Source organism: Mugil cephalus, chromosome 10 (assembly GCF_022458985.1).
Source record: "Mugil cephalus isolate CIBA_MC_2020 chromosome 10, CIBA_Mcephalus_1.1, whole genome shotgun sequence".
In the NCBI taxonomy this organism is placed as follows: Eukaryota; Metazoa; Chordata; class Actinopteri; order Mugiliformes; family Mugilidae; genus Mugil; species Mugil cephalus.
Window position 1 is genome coordinate 26417366 of NC_061779.1, and position 26804 is coordinate 26444169.

Here is a 26804-nt window from a genome sequence, read left to right on the forward strand (position 1 = left end):
GTTTCCGCATAGCTTCAGGGGGAAGCAATCGATTAACGATGGCGACGCAAAACAACTACTGGTAGGTTTTGTACTAGGTTGTAGCATTGGGCTTGATGGAAGGTTTAATGGCGCTTCAAGCCTTTGGAATAATATACTAATACTTATGTTTTTATTCTTGAACAAATATTCCTGGAAGCTGCAGTGCAGTTTACATATTTTTGACTCAGCAGCCTGAGTCACCTGTCACCTACAAAAGTTCTCGGATGATTCAGTCATTGTTGGTCTCATTAACAACAGAGATGAAAGGAGTACTGAGAACTGTACCAGAACTTTGTGGCCTGGTGCCAGCAGAACTGTCTCCAGATTAATGCGGAACAATCCAAAGAGCTGATAGTGGACTTCACGCCTCACTCATCGCTGAACATCCAGGGAATGGCATTAGGATAGTGGACTCTTACAAGTATCTGGGTGTTAACCTAAACAAGAACATGTACTGGACTGCTGTCAGACTCTACAATCAGGTCTGCTCCCAGTAGACCAACAACAACATACATGCAATAACCCGTTTCATGTGCAATACTGCTCCTTATCCACTGCTGCACTATTCTGTATGTAACACATGTACATGTATATTTATACCTGCAGTTTTGCATGGACTGCATCCTCGATCACTGTACTGTCTTTTCTTTTCTTTAGTCCATCCATATGTGACCTGTGTGCACTGTCTATGTGACTGCTGAATGTCTCTGCTGTTAATAATGAGAATTTCCCCCATTGTGGGGTGAATAAAGACTTATCTTATTTATTAAAATGTAATTTAAATGTCTGCTGTTGTTTTTGTTTTATTTTTTCGTAGTATGTGGAATGGTGTATAACCTGCCACTTTTAGCTTCAAAGTTGTGGCAGTTTCACATTTTAAATCAGGGTGTCAAACTCATTTTGGTTTGGGGGCCACATACTTCCCAATTTGAACTCGAGTGGCCTGTAATATAACAAAATCATAAGCTATAAGCAATGACAACTCCAGAATTTTTACATTAACTAAAATGAGAGAGCAAATGAGAAAAAGTAAATTAGGAGAACGTTTACATTCAGTAAACAAAAAAAAAGAAAAGAAAAGAAAAAAATCTTAAGAAAAATAAGTTCAATTTGTGCTCATTGTCTGCTGTTTAGTGGGTCTCAGTTCACTGTTTTTCATAGCAAAACAGTGAACACATTAGGGATAGCACTTATTTTATGAAACTCCTGCAGTCTTCTATGTAATTTTCGTACTTTGCCAATTCATACGGTCGACTGTGTTTTAAATCGTTAAACTACATCGTGTCTCGATTAAGTTGGCTTTGCAGTGTTTTCTATTGGCCAGTCTCGATCAGCTGACAGTGAGTACAGGGCATGTGACTATCAGGGTTGAATAGCTGTTTACATGACAGGAGGAAATGGCTAAACTTCCCTAACACAATCTTTAATTTGTTGTGCCAAGGGGGGTTTAGCAGCTGCGCCCCCTCCGAAAATGTCTTTTTAACTGTTACGTAAAGCCTCAGTTGTTTAATAAGCTTTCCGTTGTCTGTGTGAGGATGTTAGAGGCGTCTCAGCGGCTGGAGAGTAACTCCATAGAGGTAGCAGTGATCCCAGAGATTCAACACTGTGGAGATGTAGCGAATATTCAGAAAGCTGAACTGGCTCCTGCGGGCTCCCTGCTTGGCTGTCTGGGTGCCCGGGGACAGCTGGTGGTGTGTGACCCGGCGGACAGAGGGGCTCCTCCGGCTTCATTGGACGGCTGCTTCGGAGAGTAAGTCCTCCAGTCACTTTACGTTTAAAGAATACCACTCATGTCCCCCTGATGGCTGTAAGCCTTAGGCATCTGAATCTCTTGGTCTTTGTCAATTAAAATTAAATAATAAAGGCAACTGAAAAAAAAAACCTTACCCAACCACAAATCATGAACCAAATGTCAAAGGACATCGTTGTGACGACTTAAAGGCCCAGATGCTGCACAGTTATTCCAAACTAAAATTAAAGGAACACTCAAACATATTGTGAGACTCACGTGTCCTTTACTGCATAAATCATATGCACATTTCATAGTAAACCTTCTTCTAATAATTGAAATAATAATTTTATAATAATATATATATATTTTTATAATTATTTACCTCTAGAGCGCAGATGTCAAACATAGGGCCTGTGGACCAAAAGCGGCCTTGCAGATGGTCTAATCTGGCCCGCAGCATTTATTTGCAAAATGCAAAAATTACATAGAAGACTGCAATATTTCCAATGAAAATAACTGCTGTTCCTAATTTCCTAATTTGTAAACCATTGTTTTACTAAGATCACTGGGGTGAAGCATCAAACCCTGCAAAGTCAACTTCTCAATGCTTATTATTAAATCACCCACGCACAACATATAACAGCTTGGAATTTCATTGTTTTGAAGGATAGTTTGTTAAATATAAACATTCAGTCAGTATTCCTGCTGTGCTCTGAGCTATTGCACCGAAATTTCATTTTGAAGTTTGGTTATTCAAGATTCAAGAATCATTTGTCAGTATGTGTGCTCATAACACAGTTTGAATGATAGTTCTGACTAAAGCAGTGCAAATACAAAATATATGTTATATATTATAAAAATTATAAAACAAAAACAGTACAAAGCACTATAAATAAAATAAAAAATTAATAAAATAAAACTGTAAGTCAACATGTCCCGTTTCCAATGTGGCCCCCAAACTAAGATGAGTTTGACACCCCTCTTCTAGAGGACAAGCAGTTACAGAAGATGAGAATTAGAATGAGTTTTACTTTGGTGGTGCCTTAGGGTTAATGGATGCCTTAATTTAGTCCTAACATATTCTATTGATTTCTCCTCTGTCTCATTTGAGCATCTGGAGCATGACTTAAAACATGCAACAGATAATCTACACTGAAGTTTGCAATTAACTCTCAGTTCACTGACATTCTTCAGCACACTCCTCTGATTGAGTGACCTTATCACAGTTTGCTCATTATCCTGTTTTATATTTTTGGGGCATTATAAACTTTATGTTCCCTCACAGAAATTTCTCAGCCAAAACAATCAGCACACTGAATCAATACAGCAAATGAATTAACCAACTGGAGCATAACATACTTCACTTTTAGTTTAAAATCGAACCTAAAGGGCATTATTTATTACTAAATTATACAGAGTTTATGAGATCGAATGAGCATCAAACGAAGTAATAAATAAACAGTGAGAAATGCAAATGAACATAACTGTTCTTTGGAGGATAAAATAAAACTGCAAATGAGGTGGGCTACGGGTAAAGAGAAGTGTTTAATCATTCTAGAATTATCGAACCTGTAACATTGAGAATGGATGTGATAGATATTCAGACAGAACAGTTAGACCTTGTTGTAATGTTTTGATAGATGGATGCCTCCTTTGATTGGAACTCGAGACTGGGTCAAAAAGTTGGAATAGAGGGGAGACTGTGCATTCTGTCCAAGATGATGGAGGTTTTCACCGCTTGTAGATTCACTCTGATCTCTGTCACCGCGTCCCAATAACATGAATTACATTAAGGCTGCTTTGATATTAGATGATATAAATCAGAAATGCAACATAAAGAGAAAACATAAAACCATCGAAGTTAATGTCATCCTGTGCGTCATTTAGTCTTTGTATAAAATGTTACTACTACGTAATACAAGACCTTAACTATGGTAGTATCCCGTGGAAGAATGTTAGCAGAATGCCACAATGTCAACTCCACTAATGCTTGTTTATGTATCCAGCTTTTTATGGGAAGAGGTGGCCACCCACAGTCTTGGTGACAGCAACTTGAGACTGTTGGCTGTTGGGTCTCAGTGGGACCTCAAGTTGCTGGAGGTCAAAGCAGAACGATCAGCGTCTATTTCTCTGCTCAGTGTGTCTGAGTGTCCTGCAGACAGTCTACTCCAAACTGTCAAAGACCAAGACCACAGTGAGTACTGCAAACTTTTTCAGAGTCACCATCCAGTCCTGCTACAGAGCTCTAAACAATCTGTCTCATGTTCAGAGGCACTGAAACACATGTGATGTTTTAGGGTTACGGTTATATATATCTTATTATTGTGTCAGTTTTACTGATTGAGTCTTTCTGTCCAGGTGTGTGTGAGCTGAAGTCAGTTCGTGTGTTGTCTTTTGCGGCCGGTCGCTGCTGCATTCTGCTGAATTGCGACTGGCTGCTGCAGCTGCAATGGCATCAGGCGGAGGAAGAGCCACGGACGTTGTCCTGCTGCAGCCTCCAGCTGGATGACAGGGACAGACTCATGGCGGCCCATCACTGTGTCATCACAGACACTCTTTTCATCCTCAGCTCCACAGGGCTCATATGTATCCTCCACTTGCAGAGGTTTTAAACATGAGTAGATACTCCTGGAACAATTAACTATTATAATGATAGATATAGTATATAAACTAAGGTCATTTGACGATAAAAATGACCCTATTTCTCACGTGATTCTTTACCCCAGTCAACTTTTTTTTAACAAATTTATGATCTCAGAAGCTACTTTTAGGGTTTCTTCAATAAAACATGATGTTCATTTTGGAAAATATTGCCCTGTTTAGAGTAGAATAGAGCATGGTGTGCTCTAGGGAGTGGCTAACCTCTGAGTGAGAAGTTGCTACCAAATGGGCAAGCATAGTGTCCATGGATTCTCAGTCAGATCCACATCATATCCAGATCACTCAAATCCTCATTCAAATGTGGCCGTTTGGGCTAGAACAAAACAAACAAAAAAAAGACTGAAACACTAAAAATGCCAGATTAAAAATGGTAGTCTACAAACTAATGGGCGGCATACCGGTATGCCCGTGTTTTTCATACATTGTATTGCTTAACTTTGTGTAAGTTACACTTAATAGAGCCATGCTTGTCTTAATGAAAACTAAATGTAATTTAATCTAGTGCAATACAGTATGTTCCAGCAATGTAACCATGTGATCTTTGTCGTATTTAGATTAGATTAGATTCTGGGACTGTGAGCATCAATAATAATTGCAAAAGCACTGCAGTGCATACTAATTTTCAAATTGCTACTAACTTGATTATTCAGTGTGCATTAACATATTATCAATTAATGGTATCATGATAATGCATAATGTAATTATGTAAAACTACTCCAGATCTCAGACCTTGCAGTAACATCTGTCTTGGACAGTCTGATTGCAAGTGACCAGTTTTAGGTACATGTGTTCACACCTGGCATTGAAATGCGTCTCCGCTGTTTCAGAACCCAGACAATAATGGTTATGGGAACTTATGCCCTGCCTCATTTTCGTAACCTGCACAAATATTGTAAATATTAACTTATCTCGAACGTAGCTCCTCATACATCACCATGACCACAACAGTAAATACTCACATTATATTTAATGACAGAAGCACACACAGTAAACTGATACTAAATCATTTTGTTTGTTAATTATTGTTTAGATTTATTTATTTTTCACTTAGTTAACAGCTGCACGGACGAAATGCTTTAAAAGGTGATCATTACTAAGGATTCCCAGCACTTCCTTATACCTCTTTTGGTGATCATTAATAACAGCAGCCTTGTGTTTTTTAACTAAATGAATGAGGAAAAACAACGTTGTTAGAGCACCTCTGTCTAGTATGCTGTCTTTATTCCAAATGTGTTTCTTTAACACTTTACTCCAGCTGTGCACAACATCACTAATGGCAGTCTGCTGGCCAGAATTAACCTGCCAGACTACCTGAGCTCAGGCCAGGCAGAGGAGGCGCTGACCTCCTCTTCTCCCTCCTCCTTCTGCCTCATCCAGGTGTCAGCTGATCTCAGTACAGCTGTAGCTATCACTCAGTCCCACACAGCTATAGCTGTCGACCTTAACCACTATTTCAGGTACCGAAGCACGAAACACACACTTTTTTTTTTTTTTTCCATTTTTAGTTTCTTGCAAGTTCTCTTTAAGTCCTAGGTTATTTGTTTGCTATTTCCACCTGTAACATTTCACATGGTATACCGTATGTTTCGATGCGAAAAAACAGGAACACAACACAACAGTCCTATATCAGATTTGTGGTACTAGGCGACCTCTTTATTTAGAAAGCTTTGGAGAGCTAATTGTGCCACATTCTGTGACCTGTGGCATTCAGTGAGACCGCTACTGCTATTCAAAAACCCCATTTGCGAATAAAGTGAGGATTGGAAACATATTCTCAGGCCAGACAGAAAGCCTATTAACCATAACCTGGGCAATTTGACACAACACGATTTGATTCCCAACCATGGAACAATTTTGAACTGAAGCTGCATCTTCCTGTTCAGCTAAATTTGTCATGCCAAATGGTCTAATGCGAGTGCTGATGATTTACTGATTCAGCTAACAACACAGCTAGTCACATGACAACCATGGTCTACTACTGGCGCTTCATCTTAGATCTTCAGTATGAACTGCGTAAATCTAAACTAAACAATGCGTAAACTGTTCTGTCAGTTTAAGTCCATACAACTTACTCTAACTGCCTTCCGCAGATAATCAACACTTTCTACTCAACCTAATCACGCGCTGTGAGCTCCTGATGTCCAACCCAGCTACTCTTTGACCTCTCCTGCCAAGAACTGGCCCTCGCCTGTAAGGCTCTTCTCTCCGGTGGACTTGATTGTTGAGTTCTTTGTTCCTGAATCATCCACTGCATCTCTGCTCAATGTCTCTGAGTTCTCTGCCCTGCTGACGTTCGTCAGCCCTGGTAACAAAGAGACTACAGTGGCCTTATGGGATCTGGAGTCCGAGAGTGTGAGTTACCACAAGTCAGAGGCAGAGGCAGCTCCGGTTCAATATTGTGGAGAGAGACATCACAGGCTGCTGCTAAAGAGTAAGTCAACCATGACACAGCAGGCATCATGAACTTTGGTAGCTTGTGTCTAAACTAAACATTTCAAATATAGAATTTAAAACATTAAATGAAAGAACATGCGGTTCATCTTTACACCTGGAATTTTGTCCTCACTGTCTGGGCTGTTACATCTCACTAAGATCTGTGTATCAAGACTGAACGTGGTCAAAAACAACAAAACACTTCCAATATGAAAGTAAAATAGATTCTGTTAAATAGAAATACTGCAGCTTTCACATTTGACATCAAATCTGTCATCATCTCACATCAAAATAAGTCATCAGCAATTACTGTATTATGCAATTATCTGTTTTTTTAGTGTTTTTTTTTTCTCTGGCTGGACTGGAAAGTCATCATCATTATAGTAAACCACAAACCCATCTGTCGGACTGTCTTTTTCTCTCTCTGTCTTCAGAGGCCGGTGTGTTCCAGGTCATGTTCTCTGTGACCCAGCAGAACTTGCTCAGTAAGTTGATGTTGTTTGGCAGTGCAGCAACAGTGGATGCAGTTTGTCACCTGAACAACTGGGGGCGCTGCTCCATTCCCATCCATGCCCTGCAGGTAGGAGACAACACTCACCTTTACTGATACAGCACATGTCCCGTTCTACCGAGGTTTCTATATATTATAACTAATTTTTTTCTAACAACCCTTTAGAATATACATTAATACAGTCTCTGCTGGGTTTCTTAAAGCTGGTTTTTGTTTTATAGGCAGGACTGAAGAACCGTCAGCTGGACACAGTTGATTTTTACCTAAAGAGCAAAGAAAATATACTGAATCCATCAATGTTCAGTGCGGCTGATCAGTCAGCCGCCTCCACAATGAGCTTGACAGAGAGTATGTATACAGGCTTCATATAATGCTAATAAAACACAGTGTTTTTTTTTTGTATAATTTGTATATTCTGTAAACATTTGTGTATTAGAATTTTTATGATGCTTAAACACAGTTTACGTTCTGCTTTGTGTGTGTGTGTGCACACAGATGTGCAGGAGTTGTGTCCTGCACTGGACCTGTTGTGTTCCGCTGTTAGAGATTCAAATAGTGAAGCTCAGAGCCGACAGTTTTCAGAACAGCTGCTCAACATCACCTTGAGCTTTGTCAACACGGAGATCCGTTCTGTGCTGTCCAACACACAGTGTAAGACAACATCAACAGTATATGGTTAGTTCAGTTTGGAACCGCCTGTTATTGTTTTCTGAGAGCTGAAGCAGGTTGTTTCTCTGTTGTGTCTGCAGATGAGGACTCAGATGTGCAGAGCTGCTTGGACATTCTGGATCACTATGTTAATGAGCTGAGGAGTTACATGAAGAGATTCCCTTGGTCTGGAGGAGGCGACACATCCAGTGGCATCACTGCTGCTCCTGCTCAGGAGGACCCTGATGAGTGGGAGCAGCTGCCAACGAAGGTGATGTATATTCACATAATATTCCAAAATATTTTCCATAATCCATCTGTCCTGAAGATGGTGGATCCACCATATGATGCTATTGATCAGTCCTTTAACACAAAACACATCCTTTTCTGAAATTCCTACAATGTTGTTATTACACCTACTACATGATATTATTTTGTACAGAAGTAAATAGTGACGTAGATTCAACAAAATACAAGGTGGCCATTTTGTTATTGTGTTGTTAATTTTGAGAGGGAAATATTAAATTAAATTAATATTAAATTAAATATTTATTAAATTAAATTAGGAAATATTAAAATGGGTTTGGAACCTTCTTTTCATGTTTGAGGTAATGTTACGTTGATAATTTTGTACGCATCTGTCTAAACCCAACTTCCTGGGTTTGAGCCAACTGGTTTCATTTAATTAATACTCTACCTCCACCAGTTCCATGGAAATGGATTATAGGCTGTACTTATTTCGGTTTTCCCACAGGATTGCTTCACAGAGCGGTTGGCATGGCAACTATAATCATCATGATGTCATATCCCATTTCTTTGACATCCCATTTATGTCAAATAACTAATTAAAACAAAACTTTTTTGAAAAAGAAATATTTGATTTGGAGGGGGTGGAGCCTAAGAACTTCACCGCTGCCAGACACCAGGGGGAGCTCTACTTGCTTTGACTTCACTTTTGAGAAGCTGTACTGTCTTTCTTCTTTATACAGTCTTTTGTCTAAACACATGTCACTTTATCTGTGCATTCCAGGACATGGTCCATCAGTCCATCTTGACAAATCAGATCCCCAGAGCTCAGAGTGTCCTGCGGAGGCAGAACCAGCCAGAACAACATCTGTTGGCTCTAAAGATGCAGGGGTTGCGTCAAGTTTTCTCCTGCCTGCAGCGCAGAGACCTTCAAACTGCCAACACACTTCTCACCAACATGGTGAGAACACTTCACCGTAGAAATCAATCAAGCAGTCATATTTCTTCCAGAGTTCAGAAACTACCATCACATCTAGAGACCTACTCACATAGGAAATAACTTTCAGGAAACTTTATTTCAGTTAATTTAAAATTTTGACAGGATAAACATCCACTCCAGAATTCCACTTATAAAAACAGGAAAAAATGGAATATGTTTAATGCTGCCAGTTTTGACAGATGTTGATGGAAACATTTTATCCCCAAAACATGCAAACAAAAGCTCAACAATAGGCACAAAAGTCTGATAAGAAAGTAAAAAAGTATTTACCAGTATTTTTCTGATTGCAGGGTTTCAATGTAAAGCAGCAGCTCCACAGTATCTGCCTCTACACAGACGACAAGCAGCTCAGGGAATTACTGGTGAGTCTGGTATTTTACTCTGACACAACTGACAATTTATTGCTAGCTGACCACGTAATTGTAAGTTCTAAGTTTACCCAATATGTCACCTTTAAACTGCCTGGTATCCGAGCATGCCATTGGCATTCTCATTTCCACCCAAATGGGGCACTTGGTGAACCCTTTGATTGCTCGGTCAGGTGGGAGAGCTGACAAGCCGGAGTTACTTCCCAGAGGAGGAAATGCAGAGTATTCTGTTCATAAGGGAGATGGAGAAGCTTGGGTCACTGCCGGCGTCCCGCTGCCCAGTAAAGACCTTGTCACGAAGGTAAAGATACTGATTTGCCTTGTTTGTCTTGTCTTTTAGGCTGTTTTCTTAAGCTGCGGTGTATTGTCTGTCCAGGCAAGCACGCATATCCACTAAAACACAACTGCATGTCTAGAAATACAAAAATATATCTGACTCTCTGTACTGCCTCTTGCCCAGGTCGTCATTGTGAATGACAAATTGTTCTCAATTGACTCACCAGTTTAAATTAAGGTTTAATTAAAAGATAATTAATTAAATATGAGTTTTCAAGGAGAAGTTTTTGAGTGTCAGTCTGTGGTCATTAATTCTCATCATGTAACTTTAACTAACGAGTTTTCTGTGCGCAAGTTTTGTTGTGTTTATGTAGAATCTGTCTTCCTGAACCTCATTATGTTCTTTTTATCTCCCGTGAGCCTCCACTTGCTCTCCTCCGGGCTTTCTCTGATAAATGAATTCTAGAGGACTCTCCTTAATTTGTTCTTTCCATGCCTCTGAATAGTCATGTGGTCTCTGTCCTGATCTTGACAAAATGAAATCTTTCCAGGGTTGTTCAGATGGTTCATAAGGAGTGGGGTCATGAGGAGGTTCTGAAGGAGCAGGCAGGACAGAGGAGGCTTGAAGGGGAGGGAGGAGGACTCTGGACGGACATCAGACTGGACTGGGTGAGGAACTGGGACCAGAGCTGCCAGACCGTTGTTCTCTTGTCCAGACGCCAACACACAGGTAGAACACTAATAGAAATGTTCAATTCCCCAGTGGTTTCTAAACTTCCAGATTCTGTACACATTCATATATGTACTGTGTTTTCCTACCTTTTACCAATCAGAGTTGAGTTCCTGTGACTCTTCAGTGTTGTGGTGGTACCTGACATTGCTCCATGACCAGCATCAGGTGGTTGAGTGGATCCAGAACAGGGAGTCCTTTGGTTCTTCCAGATGGCCAGAGTTAACTCCAGAACTTGTTAATAACAACACAGTCTGCAGCACCTATCTGAGGGAGAACATCCTGGATCTGCTGGCCAGGTATAGCAGCTAAAGTCACCACTGTACCTGTTTGGAGATATAGAAATAAAGGCAATGACTGCATTTCCAAGTGTGTACAATGATATTAGTTATAGTCTTATCCTGTTATATGGTTAAGACTCAACATTAACAATATACTGTATACTAAAATTTACTCAGAGTCACTGAGTGAATCCTTGTCCTGTGAGTAATGGTTTTTAATATATTATGTTTCTCATAAAAAATGTTTCAGAGCTTTTTTGCAAGCCAGCAATTTTCATATTCATGTTTTATACGAACTATGCAGTCACGAACGCCCTTTTTAGGTGTACACTGTTTAAGTTCTTCGTATTTTTTCATGTTGCATACCTATGGGTTTATGCAACAGGAGAGGCTTGTTCATCCTGAAGGAGCTGGCAGACTTGGAGCAGCTGTTGTGGAGACTGGCTCAGGGCGGTGGGCTGATGGCCTCATCCCCTCCCATCCCTCAGTACCGTTCCCCTCTTGGTCTTGACCTACACAGCCTTTTCATCACCTTCTGCCTTGACCATAACCTCCAGTACCTGCTCTATACCTACCTGGAGCACTATAGGTGTGTGTTGATAGTGTACTTATCAGATTCATGTTGTGATTTTTACAGCAGTTTATTTCATTGTAAAATAGAAGTGAGTTAAAATGTCTGCTGATGAATTTTGCGCCTCCTCTTCACAGACTGACACCGAGAAACTGTTCCTTCCTAACCAATCAGAACCTGTCTGAGAGTCAGCCCTGGTTTGAAATGCTGGTGAAGATCCAGGAAATCACCAGAGATCTGTCAGGTACTGCACTATTGCAACAATTCATGCTTATACCAGGACAGCAATGCTTCTTCTTGAAAAAGGATTCTTAATTTAAAAATAAACGTCAAATTTGCAAATATTCATTTTTCTTTGTACAATGACAACAGAAAAAACATTTTAAAATTAAAACAAATCCTCACTTTCGTAGTTTTCAGAAATTAATTTTCTCCATTTGTCTCTGTGTCTGATGTTCTAGATCCAGGGCTGGTCTTTCAAGCTAGTTTAACCAGTGCTCAGGTACTATTACCAGGCAGCCAGGCATCTCTCAGCAGTCTGCTCTTAGAAGGACATAGTCTCCTGGCTCTGGCTGCCATCATGTTTGCCCCTGGAGGAATTGACCAGGTGAACAATGCTCCCGTTGAATAACATTGGTTTTCACTTGTTTTTTGTTTTTTAATTAATTCTGTAATTTTGAGTAAATGGTCAGTAAATGGTCGGTAATAACAATGTGCGCATAAAGCAGACATAAACCAAGTTGAAAAACAATTAAGATTCTACCTAAGTCTGCTCTTAGAGATAAAAAGAATTTAAAGAAATGCTGTATCAGTCTTGTTATCAATAGAAATGGTACACCTTTACTGTTGGTCTGAGCAGTTTGTACTGTTACAAAGTGATATGCTGTTCACATTTATGTGTTAAATCTGAAGATGAAGCTACAGCAGGCACCATAGGACAGCTCATCTCGATACATTTTAATTTCACAGACTGTAAATAAAGATGGATGCCGGAATAGCTCCTCAAAAGTGAAGCCAAAGCAAGAAGAGCTCCCCTGGTGGCTGGCTGCAGTATAGGCCTTGAACCCCACCCCCTCCACATTAGTGGTTTGAAACTAAAACCCAAACAAATAATGTCAAATATGTTTTTCCAAGCATAGTTTCTTTAATTTTAGGTAATTAATATAATACTGATGCATGTTCAAGTGTCAGTGTTTACTGCACAGACTGTGGCTCCAAGTGTGCAAGATGATGCCGCGTGTATTCCTGGGAAAATATCGTCAGTTTGGCCAATGCAAGGAAATGGAGATGCATTGTCCATATTTATATACAGTCTACATTTGATTTATTTTGTTCTGTTAGAACAGTAGAGTAGTAGTGGTGCAGTTCCTGATATTGGCCAACTCATACTAATCAAAAGGGAGCCAATCCCCTAACCTCCATATTAAAATGACCAACATGCCCAACAAATATTCATGTTTAGCCTGATGCACAAAAAAGGTCATTCAGAGTTGACGCAACTTTATATACTGTATAGTCAATGTAGGCATTCTCTGTCAAGAACTGTGAAACTGTCTGGCAGCACACAGAGATGTGAGAGATTTTGGTCTGTGGTCTCAAACATCCAGCACAGTGCAGCCAGCACACTTCCAAAATGTGCTGTCAGTTTCACAGATAAAAATATCTAGTGAGCCGATCACATTGCTAGGTTTTGCAGTGTATTGTTGCACACACGTTCCACCTCATTTCCTAATGTCACAAGACATTTCTACATGTAAATTTAAGTAATGACCTGCTATCCTACATGTGCTTGCTGTGTGCAGGTGATGTTTCAGGGTGAAAGGCTCAACAAGTCAGAGAGGACAGTTGACCCCCAGCTTCTGAAAATGGCACTGGCCCCTCATCCCAAACTGAGGGCCGCCTTGTTCCCTGCTGGACCTCGTGGAAGCAGCCCAACTGACATTTCCATTTATCACCTTTTGCAGGTACATTCACATCTGTCAGTGACAGACCTCACAGAAATACTTAGCATACAAGAGCTAGAGGGCCTGTTCAGACTTTGCCTTAACAGCCACCCTGAGCAATCGGATCACAAGTGACCATCGTAGAGTACAGGTCTGAACGCCCAGGATGCACTGAGGACACATTTGAGTGATCCAGTCTCAAACCACATTTGACAGCCTTCCTTTGGTAGCGTGAACACAGTCTGTGTCGTGGGTCATATTAAAGACACCTACCAGAGGTGGTTTTGGCTAAGCAGTATTTTCGTTCTTTACTGACGATCGTCATTCATAATAGTGGTCGTGTGTGTTTTTTTTTGTTTTTTTTTTATCCAAATAAGTACATCAAAAGTCGAACCCCTTTTGAGTATAGGCTGTCTCTAATGTAACCCATAGTGCATTGTAGTCTCACTACCAATGGACTGCAGGCACATGTGAGCCAAACCACCTCCAAATGTGGTCAGTGATTGGATCTCTCAAATGTCCTGGGGGTGCTCACTTGTCTTATCAGATCCCACACATTGTGATCGGGTCCCCCAGATTGTTCTAACATTCTGTTTGTTTTTTCATGAACAGGATGGTTGAATTTTAAACAGTGGCTTGGCAGCATATTGACTTTTCTGTTTGTGAAGAGTACATTAAGAGTGTATTTTGAGTGCATGTTGCTGTATTTCCCCAGTCCCTGCATCCTCTGGATCCATCCAAGCTCTTCGGCTGGCAGGCTACAAACACCCTCAACTCTACAGGTATGGCCCCATGTCACTACCTGGCACAGTCTAAACATACTTTTATCTGAACTGTCCTCAAATTCTGTTTATGAAACAATACATTGTCAGAATGTAGCACTGTACAGCACTACTGGCAGCAGTGATGCAGTAGCAGAACTGTTAGTACCAGAAGTTCTGCAGAGGTGACTGTGAGTAGGTAGAGTGGGTTTTCCACAAACCGAAGGGTTAGCAATTACTTGGCGAGGTGATGTGGATGTTTGGTCAGTTACATAGTGTCTGAACCCAGGCACAGATGTGCTGTGGTCCTATGAACCAGGTCTCCAAAGCACCTCACACGACACAGTCCCTCTGGGTTCCATCAAGCACACACAGTCCATCGATCCTGCTGCGGAAGACCTCATGTTCCCCGCGAGTACAGACGGCACCACCGACCCGAACCACCTTCTCCACTCCTCCACCGCCAACTCCATCCTGGCATCCAAAGCACTTCTTCTGAAGTTTAGCGGGAATCTCAGGCCTCACTATGGGCAGCTCAGGGGACAGCGCTAGCCTAGCAGCCAATAGCAGGAATACACCAACGGACCCAGCGAGCGAACTCTACAGCCAATGACCAACGACACAGCCAAAAACAAAAAGCCCAGGAAAAAAAACAAAATAAAAACAGCACAAAAAGACAAAAACAACCAAAAACCATTTGACTGGCTCAAGGCACAAAAAAAAGAATAACATAATAAAGGTTATTCTTCGTGGAGCTACTGGTGACATGCAGCCGCTCTTTCAGGTCTGTGTGCTTGTGTGAGCAAAAAGTGCTCACACAAATAGTACCAGTAGTAGTATCTATATAAAAACAAGGCTATTTACCATTACCATATGTAAGTAGAGGCTGCAGTAGGAGAGTATTAGTAGGAGAAATGGTTGCAACATGAATAAAAGAAGTGGTAATAGTAATAATAGTGTGCTTGTTGTGTTTCCCCACAGAAACATCAGATCTGCCTCATTTCTCCAGCCCTCATTTGGTCAGTAGGTTTGCTCTGGTGGAAAACTTGGACTTTCTGTACTACCTACGCCATGGCCGACCATCATTTGCATACGCCACTTTCCTTGTCCAGCAGCTGAGCAGCGGCAGTGACGTCAGGCTGCTGTGAGTTGGCACGGTTACCTACAGCTGAGATAAATGGGAGGATTAATGGAGCAATAAAGAAGACAAACACATTGTCTTACATGTGTATGCGGGTTGTGTTTTAGGCTGCAGCAGGCTTGGACACAGGTGTACCGGTTGGCCTTGCAGTGTTTTCATTTGTCGTCTGTGACTTCGGCTGCTATTTGTTTCTGTGAACTGCTGGGAGCATGCAGCCTCAAGCTGAGAGTTGACATCAGAGCCATGAACATGATCCTGCAGCACTGGAACCAGCAGAGCACGCACGCCAGTCCAACACAGCATCTACATACCCTGGGTAAACACACTGAACACACACACACGCGTGCGCGCGCGCGTTGCTCCAACAGAGCATTTAAACACTCTTTCGGCCTTTCTGCTCTCAATTCAGTGTCTAAAGGTGTGAAGCTGGTGGAGGCGGAACCTGGAGCGGCAGAAGAGCTTATTGGTTACCTGGAAGCTGCTGTGACAGACAGTCTGGAGCAGAAAGGCATCAACAGGTCAGTCCCAAGTTATATACACTAACGTCATCATACATCATTAATATTTTCAGTGATTTGCTCGTGCAGCCTGGGCACAGCAGGAAGAGTGAGATTTCTTGACAATCATCTCAGATACCAGGAGAGACACGTAGCGAGCCACTTCCCGTTATTAATGCAAAACAAATACTGTCACAGCATGTGAAGACGTGCTTTTTGGATGCAGATGAACTATGTTGGCATAAATGACATCTGCATTTAAATATATGACAAAGACATCAACAGTTGATGCTCAAGCAGTAGTGTGACAAAACAGAAGTCTTCCTTGGGTGATTGACAACCTGAGTGCAGAGCATGATCACACTTTGCAGTTACATAGAAAGGCGCAATGAGGAACAGGACACAACACCTGCAGTGTAATATGATACTGTGCGTAGCTTGAATGAAGACTCACACACTACTCACACTCTACTAGAACTGAATTGAATTGAACTGAAATGTGCCCTTCTGTGTTTTTTCTCAGGTCATCGTATGAGGCAGCTCAGGAGTGGGCTTTACCTGTTCAGTTCTGTCAGCTCCACGGCCTGAAGCTCAGCTCTGTTTACCCCACCCACTGTGCCAATGACAGACAGTTCATCCTCTTCTTATTATTCGTCCAACTGCACAACTTCCCTCCTGAGCAGGTGAACACAAACCCAGCTGTACAACATCTTCATCATCAACATCATTAAAGCTCTAAGTGATAACAGACTGTCAGAATGTGGTACTGCTGTTTATTGCAGTCACAGTTTTCATGTGTTTCACAACTATTTCAGATCATTATTATTATTATTATTATTATTATTATTATTATATACAATTATAATCATATAAAAAGTCATCATATAGAGCACATGAGGTTTTGCCTTTCTTCAAAAGAAAAAAAAAAGCCTCTACTGCTGTTTTTCCCCTCCAGGTGAGGTCACTGGCTGTTCAGTTTGGCCCTACCTTGCAGGCCCACCTGAGTCTGGCGTTTCAAGACTTACAGTTGTACAGTGATAGGAGAGGCTGTGACCCTGAGGAGCAGTCAGGGTGCCTGAGAGCAGACAAGCTTTCGGCCAGACCACAGCACCCGACAGAGTTGTTCCAGGTCCTCCTTCAGAGCAATGAGGAGACAGTGCCCTGCAGGTACCTGCTGCAGCAGGCACTGGTTCAACACTGCCCATCACTGGCTATACTTGCTGCCTGCCTACAGGTAAAAGGACAAAACACACTCAGCAAACCCTGCTACTGCTAAGAGGACAATTGCTATTGCAATTTGGTCATGGTTGAGAAACACAGATACAAACATATTTACTGTGGGATAAAAGGATGTTGGGGGACCTTTCAGACAGCCATAGTGCACATATTCCATTGAGGGTGCATGATTGATGCCCTTAGGTGCCTGAGTTGACTTTGCTTTGCAAATTCCCAAACAAATTTAGCAATAGTTGCAAATATTTTACGTAGGCTTAGAAAAGAAACAGTTCAAATTAAAACTAAACCTATGTGTTTCTGTTATAAAGCAGTGGTTCATGATAATATTCCTCCTGTCTGACTAACAGCCGACAGAGCTGCTGTCATGCCTCTGTGTGTGGGTGCTGTCCTCCATTGATGATGCTACTGCTGGGGAAGCCACCTCCCACCTGATTGAAGCACCCCAGCACCATGAGTGGAACCTGCATGATCTGTCAAAAATCTGGAAGACACTGTTAGAACGGGGCTACGTCAGGCCCCTCCTACGAGGCTTTGAGCTTTTCCAGAGGGTAAGGATATTCAATTAATTATATGAGTGTACCACTATTTCCCGCCTGATTATGTAGGTCAGGGCCAAAAGAGCTATGGAAAGAGTTAATTGAAAGAGTCATGAAAAGTGACTCAGAAAGGATTCTACTTTCAGAGCATAGTAGGTCAGAGATGGTGGGGGGTTTCTGCTCTTATTCAGAAGGTAAAACCATGTAACATTGTCATTTCTAGGATCATCTTCTCGCCTCCAAAATATATTAACTTCAAATGACACCATTTCAATATTCAACATATTGTTCTAAGGCTTTCCCCCTTTCTCCTTTACCAGTCCTTCATGGATTTGTCTGTTTTTTTCTAGTATCAAGTTTCTTCCCTCAATGTTGAACTTGAAGAGGAATATCTTGGTTGTTTTTGACGTGCTTGATTCTTTTCCATGCGTTATATATACCTTTTCCTTCATTAAATCCATTCTGCAATATATTTGCAATATTACCATGAATGACAGAAGCATCATACTGCATATAGATAAGACAGAAAGATTAAAGAAAACAGTAAATGAATTCCATTTTTCACATAATAATTTATATTTATCTGAACAAAATTATGTTTCTTGATTAATTAAAGTATTTTTTCTGTCTCTCAGGACTGTCCTCTTGTGTTGGTGCTCAAGATGTTTGAGTTATGTTGCGACTACAGAAACTTCACTGAGGCCAAATCGAAGCTGCTGGACTTCCAGAGGACGCTCATCACAGTGAGTCCCACCACCCACTCTGCATTACAGCCCACCCAAAGAGACCAAACCTCTAATTACAGATATGAAGGAACATGCATATGACATTTCATATATGTGGATGACTCTCTTTTGAGTGAAGCCATTTTAGCTGTACACTAAGAAAAGGAAATAGCCTGCATTCACAAACGTTGCTGCTGGGAAATGAAACCAGTTAGACAACACAAATCACTGACATACAAATGTAGATTTCCCCATTTGGGATGAGAGGAGTTGGTGCTCTGAATATGTCTGAGAAGATCATTTTAAAGAAGTTTTTTTCATGTTTGAATGTCTTTAGTATTATTTTTGCATTTAATAATTAAATTAAATTACATTGTTAATTGTTGATTTTCATGCTGTATACATCAATCAACTGAAAACTGTGACTGAGATTTTCCGATGTGCCTCCTCTTCCTCCCTGCTGATAAAGCTGAGAAATGGTGGCACAGTAGCCCCTGACAGCCTCCCCCTGCAGTGGGTGGAGAGCCAGGCCTCTGTGCTGCTCCTCACAATTCTGCAACACTGCTCCTCCCAGTACGACCTCCACCGGCTACTGCAGCTCCTGGCTGAGGTGGACAAACTCCTCAAATCAAATGGTGAGATGTGAGAGTCCAGCATTTCATCAAACTATGTCTGAAAGGAGATGATGGCGTATTAACTAGCCCTGTCACATTCTTCCAGGTTCTGTCACCTTGCTGATATTTGAAACATGAACACGTTGTGTACACGTCTGTGTTTTTATGTCTGTGTGTGCACATAGGTCCAGACTTCAGGAAGCTGAGTCAACTAAGTCAGTTGCTGCAGGGGTCAGAGGTCAGCCTGTCTCCCAGGCTGCTACAGTGCTCTTCTCCCTCCATCCAGCAGGAAGAGTTCCAGGCTGCAGTGGACGCTTTGCAAGCAAGGGGGCGCTACAGCCAGGCCAGGCAGGTTGCCCTCCTGGCAGGCCTGCCCGTCCAAGGTCTTCTGCTCAGCCAGGTCTGATCCATCACTGCTCCTTGATGTTATAATTTTCATGTTAGGCTCAACCAATACAATATTTACTTTGCAACCAAGGTCATATATCTTTGGTGCAGGGTAATCATTTGGGCTTGAGAAGGTGTATCTACCTTTTACCTTCTTAACTGAGATATTGAAGGAATATGCCATGCCTGTACATGCATGAGTTATTGAGTTAACTGTCCAATCACTTTTGAGGCCATAAAGATTTCACAATGTATTGATGATGTTTCTACATATTTCCTTTTATTTGATTTTAAATACCCTCAAATTAAAGCTCATAGTCTACAATGTAAGCATATATTTGTTATATAACTTTATATAACTTGCATATGTTTTGGTAAACAGCTAAAATGGTTGTGTCAGATTTTAAATTCAGTTTTCTCCTCATACGTCTATGGCTGAACATTTGACAAATATGTTTTCTGTCTTCCTTGTAGCTACTTCAGGAAGTGAACTCCCTGAGGTCTAAGCGACAATGGGCGAGGCTAGAGACCCGGATCACTTTCTGGAAGAAGTGTCACGAGCAGCTGAAAGCTGACAGCAGTGATCCAGAATCTGTCTCTAAGTTCTTCCTGTCTCAAGCTGAAACTGGTTCTGCTGCATCCCCAATGAATGCAGAGTCTCAGACGGAGCTGCTGGACATTCAGGAGCGTTGCTTAATGCTTGGGATTGTTGCTCACTGGCTCTCCCTTATAAACCCAGTTCCCATGAGTGAACTGGAGAGCCTGGAGAAAAAACTGTGGCTCAGCAGGGTCCGTAAACACATTCTCACCATCGCCATGGAGAAGGAGAGCGTTTTTAACCTGCCGCAGCCTGCGGTCACACCTGAAATGAACACATATGAAGTGCTCATGAAGGAGTTCTCTTTTTCTAGCATATCAGTTCTTAATACAGAGCAATGCTTCAGTTTGGAGGGGCTGCCTGGTACCTCTGAGGAACAGAAGAAACCGAATGTTGGATCAGAATTAAGTCAGGAGGAGAGGAGTGTTCTGGCTGAACTGATTAGCAAGTTATTAGATGAGGGCAGTATCCATGAAGCCAGTCGTGTCTGCCGTTATTTCTCCCTATACCACCCAGACATGCGGGTGGTGCTGCGCTGCCGATGCCTGGCATCTGGAGACCTGAAACCTGAACCACACGAAGAGGCTTCTGAAGCACCAGCAATAAAGAGCATTACTAGTTGTAAGCTTCCGTCGGATTTACTGATTATATATAAATACATAATAGACCTACTCTGTTATCAGAATATACTGCTAAATCTTTAACCGTTCTAAACCATCATTGGTGGCAATTATTCCTTGAGAAAAAAAAACAAAAACGTCATACATCCCAAATTTTACTTGAGTAAAAAGTAAGTACAGGCATCAAAAAAATGACTTTGTAGTCAATACCTACAATACCTTTCTCTTAAATGTTGGGGAACAGAATGTCTGACACTGAACTGAGAGTTCCAGAGTTTTATTAAAGAACAAATGACAATGGCAGCCTTTCTCTGTGCTGCAATCTTTAAAATGCTGAATACAAAAAGAGAGACAAGTTAAAAACATAAAAAAAAACCTGAAATTGAACTTCAGCTGTAATTTTCCAGTTTGACCGTAGGAGATTTACAGGATAGACAGAGTCTGCTAAGTTGTTGCAGGCTCCTTATTACCAATTCAAATAAGCAGTCCATTGGAAATGCTGCTTCATGGATGTAATAAAAGTTACATGTTAGGTTTTCTTTTCTCTTTCTATCCCCTCCAGCTCACTCATTCAGCAGCCTGTCCTCATTTGTGATGCTGCCATTCCCTGAAGATGAGGTTGCTGTCCAGCTCCAGAAACTAGTGGATCTGTGTCGCCATGGCAGTAACTATTGTAAACAAGTCCTCAGCCTCTACCAGCTCTCTAAGGTACACACCAGCTCCCATCCATCACCAAACATCAGTGGGTTTATTAAGGACATGTGTTGGGTAGAGTGAGTTGGCAACACTTCTCCCTCAGCATCAACCTTTTTATTCTTGTTGTTAACTCTGCGCCCTCTGTCCCCTTCAGGAGCTGCAGTGCTCCTTCACTCAGATGTGCAGGGAGGAACCTTGCTCTGTGCTGGAGAAGCTGCTGCTCTCAGAGCAGCCGGAGCGCTTTAGAAAGGCTCATGCATTCATCAGAGCTCAGGGTCTCTCTGCAGACACTGTAGCTGAGCTGGTCTCTTCTGCTGTGGTTCAGGCACTGCTGACCTCCAACCAAGAGCTGCAGTCTGGTGAGAGCAAAGCAGGTTTGGCCATTTGAGGCCACATCATAGTGCCTAAAATGTTGTTCTGTACAAAAGTATTCCTCACACTCAAGTCCTGACAGTACACAAATAGAACCCGATCAAAGAAATAAAACAGAAGTGTATCTATGAGGTGTAACTTAAAGTAATAAGTTAACTCTTGTTTTCAGTGTCCGGTGACAGCCCCTTGTGCAGCAGTAACAGTAAATAAACATTTCCATTAACTTCTGATCAGTTGTCTACAGCAGCGTGGAGGTATTCTTCAGTACAGAACTGCTTTAGTTCTGAGATCTGGGTTTCTTCGCATGAACTTCTTGCTTCAGGTCCTTCTGCAACGTCTCTGTTGGATTTAGGTCAGGACTTTTATGTGGCCATTCTAAAATATTAATTTTGTTCTTCCTTAACCATTCTTTTGTAGAAGGACTTGTTTACTTGGGCTTGCTGTCTTGCTGCATGACCCAGTTCCATTTAAGATTCAGCTCATGGACATATGTCCTGACATTTTCTTTTAGAATCTTCTGGTATAATTCATAATTCATTGGTCCATCTATGATGACCTGGCCCAGATGCAGGAAAACAGACCCAAACAAGGACATGGCCGTCCCCATGATTCACAGACAAGATGAGGATCTGATGCTTGAATCAAGTGCTGTGTCACCTTGAGACACGAGCCTCTCATTTAAACCAGATAATTCTACTTTGGTCTCATTTGTTCACAAAACATTTTCCTAATAGTCCTCTGGCTTGTCCACATGATGTTGATCAAACTGTAGATGGGGAGAAATGTTCTTTTTGGAGAGCATTAACTTTGTCCCTACCACTCTGTCATGCACACCATGGTTGTTCAGTGTTCTCCTGATGTTGAATTCATTAACATTGACATTAGTCAATGTGAGAGAGGCCTTTAGATGCTTACAGGTTACCCTGGGTAACCCTGAGGTCCTCTTTGTCTACTTTTAGGACTTGTGTAAAAACCTACTCATCTTTTGAGTAATCGTTATGCAGAAAACTGGAAGATGTTTCTTCAAAACTCAGGAAATGTCCTCCTGAAATAAAATGTGTGTGTGTTTGTGTCCCCAGTGGAGAAGCAGGTATTCAGGATGTCGGAGGGAAGAGACTCACTGGTCCAGCTGATCAAACTGTGTGACGACCCAAACCTAGTGGGACTCAAGCTGCTGGAAAACCTCAACACTGTGCCTCTGAGAGAACTTAGCTGCAGTATGACACGCACACACTATGTCCCTCATGCATTTATGACATATCCACAGCATTTTGACTATAATACAACTTATAGTCTTATACTCTTACAAGACTATAGAAGAGAGTTGTGATCATTTCTTCTCATAAAAATAAAAAATGGACTATATTAACACATAGAAATGACATTTTTATATCAGTCACTCAGATCACACATCATTTTTATGATGGAATTGTTCAGACTGTCTCAGTCGTACACATTACCCAGGCCTTCAGAACACACCTCCATAATACAGTATATTCAAATGAGCATTTCTGGTATTTGACAATTCTGCTCAGTAGTGAAGACTGGCAGTTCACAAAGACGGTTGTATGATTTATTTTATTTGTTTGATGTTTATTATTTATAAAATGTGATTCTGAACAGAGAGAGAAACAGAATTTCTCAATATGAACCAAAAAACTTTTTCTCTTATAGTTGTAGAGCTGCTGATTGTGGCTCATGACTGTTTCAGTCTCACCTGTAACATGGAGGGCATTGTGAGAATCCTCCAAGCTGCCCGTCACCTCAGCCATACCTACCTGGCTCCAGGGGAGCACCACAGCCTGCTGGTAAGGCTTGAGTACAGATCCATACGCCACAATGATTCTGCTAATTTCGCTTGCTCAGACTCTCCCTTCTCAGAGCGTAAATTCAATATTATTGGGAAATTAGACTGAAATTTCCATTCCAGCAAACTACACATGTTGTACCAGAGAGCCTTTTTATTTTTTTATATATATATTGTTTTGGGCAATTTCAACCTTTATTTGGAAGTACAGTGACAGTTATGACCCTTCAAAACGGGGCCACCTGCGACAAGGACTGTAGCCTCAGCACATGGGGTGGGTGCTCTACTCATTGACCTAAAAAATACCCCTCTTATGGTGTTCTACCCTAGGATCCCGAGGATCCCCCATAAATCTATCCCAGATCCCTCATACATAATGTGCGAGCTACTTCTGTGATAGATAAGATGATGCTCTGCCTGAGGTCGTTCTTCTACCGACTCTGTATACCTTCTTTTTCTGCGACTGGCTTTCTTGGATGTCTTTTTTACCAGGAACACAGCCAGTGCAGAGGTTGTGGTGCATGCACAGTTAAAATCTGATTAAGCATATATATGTTGAAGAAAATTGATTTCCAATCACATTATCTGGGTGTCTTAATTGGATAAGAGACCTCAGATTTTAGTTGGAGTAACATGTTTACAAACGCTTAAGTTGTCCAGTTAAAGTCAGATTAAGGCAATAATTAATTTTTTCCACGTGCACTGAGTGCTGATGCCTTCAGAGCCGTAAAGGACCCTCACTACTGCTCCCTGCAGTGCAGAGTCTACTCTGTCTTATAAAGCGCCGTAGCATGGTCAGTCCAGTTTTTAATAGGCAGATTAGAACACTTCAATGTCGCTATAGCTTCTGCGTCAACTTAATGCAGAAGCTACAGCGACATTGCAGAGCCTCGCGCAGTAACTGACGTGCCCTTTCCTAGAAATGTAACAATGCCCCACAGGAACGCAGACAGCTGTGATTGGTCACTTGGTAGTAGCGCGTTTCCACTGTAGTATTTCCAGCTGCTTCTCAATCTCCGCAATTTCCAAACTGATTGATTTGGATCAATAAAGAATCTGTAAGGTTAACTAGGGAGGTTTGGAGATACAGACATTTGTATGACTCATCTCAAGCAGAAAATAGAAACTAAATTTACCCAACTGGCAAAACCGACACAGAGCTATCTAGTTTTTGGTTGCCATTGCATAAATGCTATGTTTTATAGCATTTAGCAATTTATTGGCACACAGTTGCCATGAGTGGTGCTTGGCTTCAGTGAACGGTTTTCACTTTTGTTTCAGTAAGGCTGCCTTTGTGGGACACTAAGCTGAACATATTCTGAACCTTTCAAGCTGAACCTGGGCATTGGATAATCAGTCCTCATCCTCCATATGATAAAAATCTCTGTTTAGAAACAGCAAGCTGTCTTTTGTTCGCATCATGCATTCTTGTGTATGTTGATACAAATAGGAAGTGATGGTAAAGTTGTGTTTGTGTATATGTGTGTGTGTGTAGGTGCGTCTCTTGACAGGTATTGGCAGGTACAATGAGATGACGTACATCTTCGACCTGCTGCATCAGAACCATTGCTTTGAGATGCTGTTGAGAAAGAAAGTGGACACAGAGAAAGGACAGGTTAGACACACATAGTAATAAGAAGTGATATGTGATCAGTAACCTCTGTCATACATTGTTAATACTGACACATTTTTGTTGTTCTTAGATAGTTCCCATTGTTTGCACATGGACTGCCTGTTAATGGCAATTATTACCTCCTTGTTGCAGAGCTCCAGTCTGAAGACAGCCCTGCTGGATTACATAAAGCGCTGCCTTCCGGCAGACAGTGAGAAGTACAACATGGTGGCGCTGTGTTTCAGCATGAGAAGGGAGATTGGAGAAAACCACGAAATGGCTGCCAGGACACAGCTGAAGATGATTGAGTCTCAAGTCTGGGGTGAGCTTTTCAACACAAGAATTCAGAAAAATCTTAATGCCCTTTGTCTGGCATGATCCTAGTGTCAGCTATACTGTTTTCTCTACCAGTTGTCACTCCTGAGCTGAAGGCTTCGTTACTCAAGGTGTTAGGGCTACTGAAGGATGCTGCAGAGAGCTTCTCCAAGGTGAGCTCCTGTGTGTGCACTTGTGTTTATACTTTTAATTACCTGACACAACCAACTTTCACTGAACGTGTGTGTGTTTTGCCAGGACTCATGTGTACGTCAGGCAAATCGCTGTGTCCAGACAGCTAAACTGGTCACTCTTCAGCTCCACTTCCTCAACCAGGGATCAGACTTGCGCGTCATCAACCTGCGACCTGTAGAGTTCCTGAATACTACCATAGCTCTGCCACGATGCTACCAGGTCTCTTTCTGCTACACTTCCATAATTTCTTCATCTTCTGAATCCTTTCATCCTCAGGGCTACGTCGATATTACCTAGATTTTTCCTAGAGTGTAATCAGTTCAGACTGAATGACTGTAGATCAACTTTCCCCCACAAAACATATATGGGAAAGTTGGTTTGGCTTCCAGACATGTTTCAGTAGACTTTGTTTGGGGGAAATGATTGGACAGTAATGTTCTTTGATGTTCTGACGTGTTTCAGTGCCTCATACTCCAACATTCAGTTGATTATACCCATTGCTGTCTGTCATCAGGTGTTTGTGGTGGCTGAGGCCTACAGCTATAGTCCAGACTGGGCTGAGATTTTGTACCAGAAGGTGATCCTGAATGGAGACTTTGTGTATTTGGAGGAGCTAAAACGCCATCGTCTGCTCACCTCCACCCTGTTTGAGGACATTTTCAAAAAGTAAGACAATACCCATGCATGAGTAGTCCTATTCCATCAGGCGTTATGACTTAACATTTTTGCCTCTAAATAACCTGTGCATCTGTTATTGTTTCAGGCTGGATGGGGCTCCCAGCAGCGCCACTCCCAACGTGAAGCGCCTGCTGTCTCACTGTGATGATGTGTACAGCCGCTATAGGCTGGCCTACCAGCAGAAGCTGTATGACATCACCAAGTCTATGCTTCAGGACACCAAGACGTCCAACTACCTAAGTGACAAGCTTGCAAGCTGATCCTATGACTGATTTCATGATCAAGAACGAATAATAACCAGTTACTGAGGCATATTTATATATATATATTTAAAAATACTAATAAAAACATTTTTTGAATTTTCCTCTGCCTTTTTCCAATTGGATATATATAAAAGACAAATTAAGTGAAATATACTTACTGTTGTGCAGATGATCAAATCCAAATGGTCATTGGATTGTTTTTTTTCTCGCTGCCATGTTGCAGTCCTTGGTTAAATGGCTGCTGTTTCAAAATCACTGATTAAATGAGCACACAATCCTAACAATATGTACACTAACTGTGCAATTCACATTAAAGACACTTTTGAATTA

General features: G+C 41.5%; 1 protein-coding gene across 1 annotated transcript; it reads left to right on the forward strand.

Annotated features, from left to right (window-relative positions):
- Positions 1 to 1382: 1382 nt before the first annotated feature.
- Positions 1383 to 26804, forward strand: spg11 (SPG11 vesicle trafficking associated, spatacsin). Its single transcript, XM_047595899.1, has 39 exons — positions 1383 to 1771; positions 3760 to 3947; positions 4112 to 4339; positions 5670 to 5871; positions 6565 to 6845; positions 7282 to 7427; positions 7580 to 7706; positions 7854 to 8009; positions 8108 to 8277; positions 9037 to 9213; positions 9543 to 9614; positions 9794 to 9921; positions 10448 to 10626; positions 10730 to 10925; positions 11293 to 11496; positions 11616 to 11722; positions 11940 to 12085; positions 13281 to 13442; positions 14137 to 14203; positions 15164 to 15326; positions 15431 to 15639; positions 15733 to 15841; positions 16344 to 16503; positions 16776 to 17054; positions 17404 to 17604; positions 18228 to 18335; positions 18787 to 18952; positions 19117 to 19331; positions 19793 to 20537; positions 21099 to 21244; positions 21387 to 21591; positions 22684 to 22821; positions 23279 to 23412; positions 24907 to 25026; positions 25177 to 25345; positions 25435 to 25511; positions 25597 to 25752; positions 26048 to 26199; positions 26297 to 26804. Exons 1-39 carry the CDS (start codon positions 1557 to 1559, stop codon positions 26469 to 26471), a joined length of 6978 nt encoding a protein of 2325 aa, XP_047451855.1. The 5' UTR covers positions 1383 to 1556; the 3' UTR covers positions 26472 to 26804.

Excerpts from the sequence above, each read along its gene's own strand:
- spg11 (XM_047595899.1), top strand. The coding sequence starts at position 1,557 with ATGTTAGAGGCGTCTCAGCGGCTGGAGAGTAACTCCATAGAGGTAGCA. Across the intron at positions 3,948-4,111 it reads TGTCAAAGACCAAGACCACA|GTGTGTGTGAGCTGAAGTCA; the intron begins GTGAGTACTGCA and ends CTTTCTGTCCAG. Across the intron at positions 21,592-22,683 it reads CAACCAAGAGCTGCAGTCTG|TGGAGAAGCAGGTATTCAGG; the intron begins GTGAGAGCAAAG and ends TTGTGTCCCCAG.